The sequence below is a fragment of the Mirounga leonina genome, unplaced genomic scaffold (assembly GCF_011800145.1).
Source record: "Mirounga leonina isolate KUSES-001 unplaced genomic scaffold, KU_Mleo_1.0 Mir_154, whole genome shotgun sequence".
NCBI classification, from domain to species: domain Eukaryota; kingdom Metazoa; phylum Chordata; class Mammalia; order Carnivora; family Phocidae; genus Mirounga; species Mirounga leonina.
Genome location: NW_023270389.1, coordinates 6,981,684 through 6,991,482, shown reverse-complemented (window position 1 = coordinate 6,991,482; position 9,799 = coordinate 6,981,684). Strand labels below are relative to the sequence as shown.

Sequence of the window (9,799 nt, the reverse complement as noted above, 5' to 3'; positions counted from 1 at the left end):
ACAAGAGCATTTACACTATAAAGGGCACCCGAGAAGATAGAGAAGCAGGCAAGAGTCATCACTGGAGCTAGCGACTGTTTAATTAGAGCAGAGCTTCCAGGTTACTGGCACTGTTTAACAGGTAGCTAGGGGACAGCTGGGTGCGTGACTTACTCAGAAAGAAGGACATTTTAATAAGTTTTTAAGCTCAACTTTCTCTTTGTTAATTACTCTTTTGTTTGTATCTCTTTTATTATAAAAGCCAAGAAATGGTTTTAAAAGATAAATGTCACTTTAGAAGAAATGAATGACTAGATATTCCTCCTGAGAGGGAGAAAAATAAAGTCACAAGGATAAAAAGACACTTTAGGACGGCTCCTGATATATCAGTGGCTTATCTACACGCCTTTCTCCAGAAAGCTTGAATTCCATTATGTTCTTGGACTGCCCCTAAAATGGTATTTTCTCTTCCTCACAAGACTGACTTCCCCTCTCTGGGCTTCTCCAACTGGTCAGGGGATGCAAAACCCTCCTTAATGATAGCAAGATATGATCATGAAGGCTCAAGTGATTCTAAGATACAAATATATTATGATTCTGTCAAAAGAGAACTCACTTCACATTTCCATGTGCCCGGTGAGGCTGAGATCTAAGTTACTGACCAATGCAAGTCATTTCGTAAAGAGTTGGAAGTATGCTAAGCAAGTATGTTACATTTGTCCTTAAAATGCAATGCAACCTTAAAAATAAAAACCAGCATGACTTCAGAGGTCACTGGAGTCTGGAAGCTGGATTTGATCTTCACTCGGTCACTCACTGCCTATGTGACCTTGAGCAGTTCATGCCCTTCTGCAGCCTCAGGCATTGATGCTAGGGTGAAGTGTCAAAATAGCTGATTTGCAGTTGACCAGTGAGGAGAGGGAAGAGCTGTTGACCTTGCTGATATACAGGTTACTTCCCCAGTTTAGCTTCTTAGCTCCTTGGGCAGACTAGTACAACCTTTCATCTGTCTCCCCAAATACTTACCAGAGCATAACTCTTTCCTGACACTCCTGTATTTTGTGTGGTTAATTTTATATATGAGTTAACCGAAGCTTGGAGTAATTTGCTCCCTTCAGCTCAGGATAGTAATGGTGGAGGTCAGGGGAACTTACTCCATAGGTATTCCCTGCCAGACAGACCCTCCTGCTTCATTTTAAAGCAGCCAAGAAAGCACATTTAATAAAGAATATTCTTTCACACTCCTGAATGACAGAATATTGTAAAGGTAAACTTCTAAGAAGTGCACAGAAGACTGTGCTTTCTGGGATATTTCTAAATTGAAATTTAAGATGATTTTTATTTGCAGGGAAGCAAGGGGGTGGTACACCCACAGACTGACTTTCTACCTTTAACTGTAAGATTAAATAATATAATATGCACTAGTTTTGTATTTTTCTTCAGCTGGCTAATATATAAGCAGTCTCTGAAAGCATTTATTTATACCTTTTTTTTTTTTTAGGCCAAAAGCATATGAGGAGCTATGAAGTAGCTTCACCTTTTTTTTTTTTCTTTTTAATCAAGAGACAGTACATCAACAAAACAATGTCTGCAGGATGAGATCTTCTACAGAACCCTTAACTGAATTGCTAGGATCAATACTTCTCAACCACCACTCATAAGGGGGTGGGGTCTAGTATTGGAACTCACACTGTATTGTCACACTTGCTTATAAGAACATAGACAGTAGAAGATACTGCACCACCACACAGAAAGCACAGTGCCTGTGATGTAGTCAAACCTCATTCTGGGGTGTCTTCCCCTAAACCACCCATCGGAAAGCTCAGAGCCATGATTCCACAGACCCCAGTGATGCTCAAATAACAACAGCAATCACAGACCACTGTATTTGGTCCGAAAACTCCTATCACTTCTTAATTCGAACTAGCTCGGTGAGAAGATCGGAACAGTCTTCAAAACCGAGATCATATAAAACAACACATAGGTACCAAAACTGGGGGGGGCGGGGGGGGGCACACTTCTCCAGTGACAATTTCTAGCTGGTCTTAGAGGAGAGCTAGCAAGTTGAGGCCCTCCTGACCACACCGTTTCTAATTCCAAAGAACTAGGTTAGCAAATAGTATACGTAAGTAACTAAGAAAGTCCGTCTGAAAGTGTAACGCGGTGAGTGGCTGAAAATAATCTTACCTCCTCAAGCAAGAAGCCGGCAGACCTGCAAGTCCTTTGCACATCTTGTTCGGTGTGGGATTCGCAAGCTGGGGAGGAAATGCGGCAGCAGGAGCTGTGGCTTCTGTTTTGAGCGCACTTGGCCTTTTCTCCGGGAGGATGCTGTCAGACTCCTCGGAGCTGCTACGGAGCTGCAGGGGTCTCTTTTATAGCTCAGCGGCGGCCGCCCGGCCAATCAGACGGCAGCTATGAAACCACCGCCCCTCAGCCGCCCGGCCAATCAGACGGCAATTCTGAAACCGCCGCCCCGCAGCCGCCCGGCCAATCAGACGGCAACTCTGAAACCGCCGCCCCGCAGCCGCCCGGCCAATCAGACGGCAGCTACGAAACCGCCGCCCCGCAGCAGCCCGCCCCCCTGGCGGCGGGAGTTACGCGGGGAGGTACTGACGCATCACCGTGCAAAGTGAACAGCCTGAGAAACCTCTTGCGAAGTAGGTGAACACAAAAGAAAGATAAGCTCCCTGTCTCTACCGATGTCGGTCTAGGGTTTTGAATTTCTAGAAAAGGGGTGGGGGAGGGGAGAGAGAGTTTCAAATGTTAAGAAATATAGCTTTATTCGTTCTTCTGTAAAAACAATGTCAAGACAAGTTGCCTCTTGGAAGGAAAGGAGCCCCCAGGAGTTTGTGGGCTCATTTTGGGACTGAGTCTCAATGCGCTTCCTTTGTTGCATTAGAAACAGCGTATCCCACATAGTCCAAGATCGCATCCTCACTATTTCCAGAGGGGATTTGGCAGGATCGCAGTTTCCAGGTCGCGATTTGCCGAAGTCGCCTTTTGGGTTGTCACATTCGCGCACGGGTGTGGGGTGTGGAGAGGAATGGCTGGATAGCAGACGCTTACATGCCTGGCGGCACAGAAAATTAGCCTAGGGAAAGTGGATTAGCCACATCTGTAATCAGCCTGACTGTGAAATACTCTTCTGGAAATCTTACTAAGAAGAATTCAGCCTAGCACAGTCTCGCTCATACATGCATGCCTCCTGCCAAAAGCCACAAAACAGTAGCTGAGGACCAGAGGAAGGAGTAAATGAACAAATATAGAGACCCTTTCTTATTCGTAAATGGACTTATATCTTATTGTGTCTTATGGAATTCAGGTCTTCAAACTGGTACATCACAATATTGGAGAGAGAGAGGAAGAAGGAGGAGAAGAAGATAATAGGTAATTTGTGTGTGTATTACCAGGCTTCAGAGTGGACATAAGAATATTTGATCCTACAGGTGCTTCTGAACACCTGGACAGTTAGTATCTTTTGTACACATATGAGAGACTGAATGCCTCAAAGAACCATGCAGGTGTTTTCATCTTGTAGTCGTGGCTCCAGTAACCACACCAGAGTTACAGAGGGGTCTTATCCATGCAGGAAAGCTGTGCATGGAAAGAGGGAATGAATTGCTATGTCAGACCCAAACAGCTTTCATTTTTTAAGTAGATAGTTTCCTGATCATAGGATATAGTGAACTGTACTTTACATATAAGAAGCAGGGGCATCAAATGGTTTGGATGGAGAAGACAAAAAATAGATGGGTTCCAGTGAGATGCAAAGGTACCCGAGAATATAGAAAGGGAAGTGATAAAGAGCAATGTGCCTACCACACACACGACATTAGACGTCCCACACTGCCCACCCTGCTACCTGGGTCCATGGCCAGCAGAGCAAGGAGATGGCAGAGAAATAGAAAAGGATGGCAGGACCATAATCTCTAGAAGATGTGTTTAAATTATAGGAAAAATTCTCTGGCTTTCTCCAAGGCAGATAGGAAAAAATTAGATTAGCTACTGGACAACTTTTCCTTGAGCTTGAACATGGAACAAATACATTTCTTTGTGAAGCTGACAGCTGTCCTTGGTTGTGTTGGGTAAGGGGACACGGTGCAAGGCAAATTGGCAGGGCCATCAGACCCAAGGAAGGTAGGGAGATGGACCCATCAGAATTGGCATCAAAAAGGAGAGAATAATTAAAAGGGATAGACCAGGGCCTTCTTTGTTTACCTAGGCACCCAAGAGAGTGATCAGTCAAATAATTTGATTTTAGGAACATGAATGAAGACCCAATAAGAACTTTATACCTTGGGCCTGGGTCAAAGAGAAGCATGATTTGTCATAAGTTAAATACAAATAGTGCCGATGGATAAGCTGAATGGGATTCAAGATAATCTAGGCTAACACCTTCATTTTACCAAGAAGGAAAAAGAGAGGAAAAGTGACTTGCCAAGGTCACGGCTTCTTACTGATAGAGCTGGTTTCTTGAAACTAGGTGATGTGGATTTTCTACATGCTGTCATCGTATTATTAAACTGTCGTATCAAATGAGATAAACTATGTAAACAGAGATATTTCTAAAATGTAAAGTGCTAGGCAAATATTGTTTATTGTTAAACTATATACAGTAGATAACAAAATGCAATATTAATTTTAGGCATTTCATTCAAGGAGACTCTGCCTGATTTTCTCTTGCTCCGTGACAGCAAGGAACCACATCGCTCTGGCTCTCTATTAAAACCAGGTCTTTTTAACTTTGTGATTACCTATTCATCTGTCAAGGCATTTCATATTCATTCACTTCTTTAATCACAATTTCTTAATTTCTTAAGAGTTTTAATACTTCAGAGAATGTTTGGGAAAGCTTTATGTAAGTTAACTTATTTTACACTACGGGACTGGGTTGTGTTTGAGGAGGCGAAGACGGGTACATCATGATACCTTGACAATTTTCCACCCTCTTTTTCTGACATACACAAAGGCTTTTGTTCTGTTATTCTGTGATTTGTCATTCCTGGATGATTCTTGTGAGGTGGAATAGCTTCATTCTCAAAAGACCTACTTTTTATTTATTCGTTGATTTAAGACCTGTCTTTTGAGCACCTACTCTGTGACAGGTTCTGTCTGAAGAACAGCAGTGAGTGTGCATAAGTAGGCAAGTCCCCACCCAAGTGGAGTTTCCACCCAGGTAGAAGGAGTCAGAAAATAAACATGTAATTCCAGATTGTAACCCATTCCATGAAGAAAATAAGCAAGTGATGTGACAGAAAGAAACTGGATGGCAAAGGGCTCATTTAGCCAACATGGTCAGAAAGGCCTCTTTGAAGAGGTGGGATCTGCAGTGAGATGTGATTGGTGAGAGGAAATGAGCAATGAGCTATGCCTAGAAAACAGTTGCCCAAACAGAGGTTAAGAGCAAGCAAGAATGTTCTTTATCTAAATTGGGAGTGAGAAAAAGGGGACTAGCATGGCCAGAAAACTGAGAACAAGGGGACAGTAGCGTGATACAGAGGTAGAAGGGTAAAGGCCAGATCTTGCAAGGACTTGGTCTAGACACTGGACCTTCTTGGCATGCAATAAAAATCCACTCAAGGGATCAAAGGAGATGACAGGCATGAGCTGGTCACTCTGGCTTTTGTGGAAGTATGGATTGAGGGAAGAACATGGGAACAGGTAGACCAATGAGAAGAATGAGCACTTTAAACCCTAACTCGTGAGTTCAAAATGGATATTTACTTTACGAATATTTATTAAATATTATGTGCTAGACATTTCATTAAGCTCTAGTAACCTAAATATGAATCAGGAATGGACTGTGCTTTTCAGAAGCTCATACTTTCATGGGGAAGACCCAGATTGAGTGCCATTATTATAAACTTGTTTATACAAAACTCCAGGAAAGCACAGAGGATACAGATAAATGCAACCTTGAAAATTTGGAGTCATTTAACAAAGGACATTAAAGGAAGAATAGAGACTTAATAGGTATATATATAAAAAAGAGAAGAGCATTACAATAGAGGACACAAGAAAAACAGCTAATTTTATTGGACACTAATTGTGCAGGATGCTGTTTTAAGCTCTGTATATCAGTAACTCATGTATTTCTCACAATTCATCATGAAAGAAGGCCCTACAGTGGTCCCATTTTACAGATGAGACATAGAGGGTTTGAGTAACTTATCTGAGGTTATGTATCTACTAGGTGGTGGTGACAGGAGGTCAGCTCAGACAGTCCAGGGTCTCTGTTATTAATGTCTATGCTACCAGGGCCATGAAGGATGAAAGAAAGTGTACCATTTAGAGACCACAGAGATGTATATGTGACCATGGCTCTGGGGCAGAGGGAGAGAGAAATGAAGCTAGATGGACACTCTGAGACCCGAAGGGTGTTTCTTTTCACACTGAAGACCAGATTTCACTCTGTAGTTGTTGGGGGGCTGGGCAGGGTATTGAAGCAAATCATAGTAGTGTTCTAGAAGTAGAACTTGGGAAGCATTGTTGGGGAATAGTAAGAGGGTGGCAGAAAGTTTGGAGGATATCCCAGTAGTCCTGAGGATATCCCAATAGTCCATGTGAAAGACGATGATGATAAAAAACACTACTGTCCAAGGTTGATATAAGCATCAAAGGAGATAGTATGTGGAAAAGTGCTCCTTAAACTATAAATGCTTAGCATCTGGAAGGCATTGTTGGCCCAAACACTATAAACATTGTTTCCACCGAGGGACATTAAAACCACACAGGATGTGAGCTGTGTGTGGTCCCCAGGTAAGTTTCTAATTTCCCCACCCTTAGCTCAGGGAGAACAAGAGAAAACATTGCTCAAGCTCTTCTGGGATCTGAAACAAAGAAATAAGCTATTGTGGCAGGCACCGGATTCTTCTCCCCAGTATTAAAAAGGGGCCCCTCTCCCAACGAGGGCAGGATGCAGGCCGAGGCTCAGCCTTAGTCAACATTCACACCATCTCAGATCACAATTTCCTCTCAGCAGTTAGAACCACAGCCCCCCACCCCCAAATTAATAGTTCATTACAATGTCCAGGACGTCAGTGAGAGTTCAAGTTATCGATTTAAGGCCAAAAAGCAAACAACCAGCTGGAGAGTGCTGTACACCAGGAAGATGAACAGGGACTTCCCCGATGTCTCCCTTTTGGGAAGTGTGTCTTAACTCTGCATTAAGCTTGGTGGTCACATGCAGGAAATGAGAGCCCTTCACCCTGACACTGGACTAAAACCAGGTGACGTATGGCTCAATTTCCCTTGGATGGTGTCACACTTAATGAGCTGGGGAAAAATCTTTCTTTCCTAAGAAGTAAGGGAAAAACCAAAATATCCTTATCCCAAAGATTTCATCTTTCTTATGCAGAGCTTAGCCCAAGATAGAAACAGGAGTTTCATAAGACTTCATTTACAATGTGCTAATGGAAAGAGATGGCATGGTGTCCTGGAACGTGCTTGAACTTCACAGTCAGGCAGACTTGGATTCTAATTCTAGCTCCTCCACGTACTGACTGGGTGATCCTGCAAGCTAGGGTAAACGTTCTGAATTCCAGCTTCTTCTTGTGTAAAATGGGATAATAATAAATTATCTGGTAGAGGTGCTCAGTAGTATTTGTTGAATGAGTGTTGTTAGGATTATATGATACAATGTATGCCAAAGTTATCAGGAATATTTGGGATCTCAAAACATAACCATTATTATCAGAAATATATTACAAATTTTATATGAATTAGCATTGTGATCATTATTCATCTCCTTAAAAAAACAAGCATGGGCTCCCACTTGCCCTCAAATGAAAATGTAAACTTCTTGGCATGACCCTCCAGGACTTGGATGGTTGGACCACAGCACACTTTCATTCCCTCTTCCACTCTATTCATCACATTCATCCCAGACTGCTGAGGAATCCCCACACATCTGTGTATTGTCCCTACTCCGTGCCTCGGCTGACACTGTGCCATCCACCTGGAATATCTGCACAATTCCCTGCCTGTCAGGCTCTCTTCCCCTGCCCACAGTCCTAACCAATTGCTATCTCTTTTGTCCTTGGCCAGCCCTGTGCTTGAACCTAACCTCTATCTAACTCCCCTTTAAATCTGACTGTGATGCCTTTGCTTGTAATGTTTATGCAAATCCTTATGTTCCAACATTTTCTGTGGGTCTGAGAAGGTGCTCACTCTGGAGACATTAATCTAACAAATACAGGGGTGCCTAGGTGGCGCTGTCAGTTACGTGTCTGACTCTTGGTTTTGGCTCAGTTCATGATCTCATGGGTCATGAGATCGAGCCCCATGTGGGGCTCTGCACTCAGCATGGAGTCTGCTTGAGATTCTCTCTCTCCCTCTACCCCACCCCTGTTCTCTTCTCTCTCTCTCTAAAACAACTAAATAAATCTTTAAAAAGAACTCTAACAAATACATACAGACACCATCTGTGTGCTCAGTACCATGCTAGGCCATAGGGACAGGACCAGACTCTGCACTCTTCAATCCTACATTCTGGTAGGGAGGTGGACAGCAAAAATCAAGTATATAGGCAAATAAATAAAATAATTGTGAATTGGGATAAACGCTTTTAAGGAAAAAAAAAGACCCAGACCGAAGGATGCCTTAAGAAATAATAGGGTGATGAGTCCTACTTCATATTGGATGAAGAAGCAAGGCTTCTCTAAGAAGGTAATATTTAAACTAAGACCTAAAATATGGGAAAGTGCTAGTTATGCAAATATTCAGGCATCCCAGGCAGAAGAAAGCAGGTGTACAGGCCCTGAGGCCAGAAAAATTCTGATGTATGGAAAACCACAGGGGCTAGGATGTCATGAGTAGAAGCAAGAACAGCATAGATAAGGTTAGGATAGGATTTTAGATAGGAGCCCACATAAGAGGCTTGAACTTTATTTCCCCTACAATGTGAGGGGGTGGTTGTGCATTTTATGACTCACATTTCCTGGATCTTTGGCTGTTTTGTGGAAAATAGAATACAGGACATCAAGAGGTTGTATAGGAAACTGTAGAAATTGTCTAGAGAAGGAATGGTAGTGGCCTGCACCAGGCAGGAGGAGAAGACTCCATCCCCAACACTGAAGAGCTTGCATTCCAGTGGCGGAGAAAGTCATTAAACAATTAATTTCAGGAAAATGCTAGACATTCACAAACAGCCAAAATCACAGGTGCTAGAAGAGCAGGAGGGAAGAGCATGAGGTGGTCATGGATGTGAACTGAGTTACCTCACTACCTCAAAGGATAGGTATCATTATTTGTCCATTTCACACATGAGGGACCTGAGCACAAAGAAGCTAAGTAATGTGTTTCATGGTGACACAGCTAGGAAATCATTGAGCAAAATTGAAGCTCAAGCCACTTGGTTCCAGAGGCCGTGCTCTTAACCCCCATGCAATACTGCCTCTCATATTGGTTGTGCGTCTCTGCCTGAGCTACTGGAAGCTACTAGAAGCTTCTTGTTTCATGTGCTTGCTTGTTCCAATGATACTTCATTCACATATATGCACTGTTTCTTTTCTTCCAGAGAACTGGGATGATGGGGTCAGCCTCTATCACTCCTGTGAATTAAACTTCCCATGTCTGCTTTAAATTTAATGACTTCATTTATTTAAAATTTTTTAATTAAGGTACAGCTGACATATAATATTATATTAGTTGCAGGTGTGTAATAACATAGTGATTTGACAATTACATACATTGCGAAATGCTCACTATGATAAGTGTAGTCCCCATCTGTCACCAGACAATGTTATTACCATGGTATTGACTATATTCTCCACGATGTAATTTACATCTCCACGGCTTACTTATTTCATAATTTATTTCA

General features: G+C 42.5%; 1 protein-coding gene across 2 annotated transcripts in view; it reads right to left on the bottom strand.

The window, feature by feature from the left end:
* The window catches only part of RGS4 (regulator of G protein signaling 4), a 7,155-nt gene extending 4,845 nt beyond the window's left edge, over positions 1 to 2,310 (bottom strand). For both annotated transcript variants that reach the window (XM_035010048.1, XM_035010049.1), the window contains exon 1: positions 2,167 to 2,310. In XM_035010048.1, the coding sequence (XP_034865939.1) occupies positions 2,167 to 2,210 (44 nt within the window). In that variant the 5' untranslated portion in view covers positions 2,211 to 2,310. The remainder of the gene's footprint in view (positions 1 to 2,166) is intronic.
* Positions 2,311 to 9,799: the final 7,489 nt, after the last annotated feature.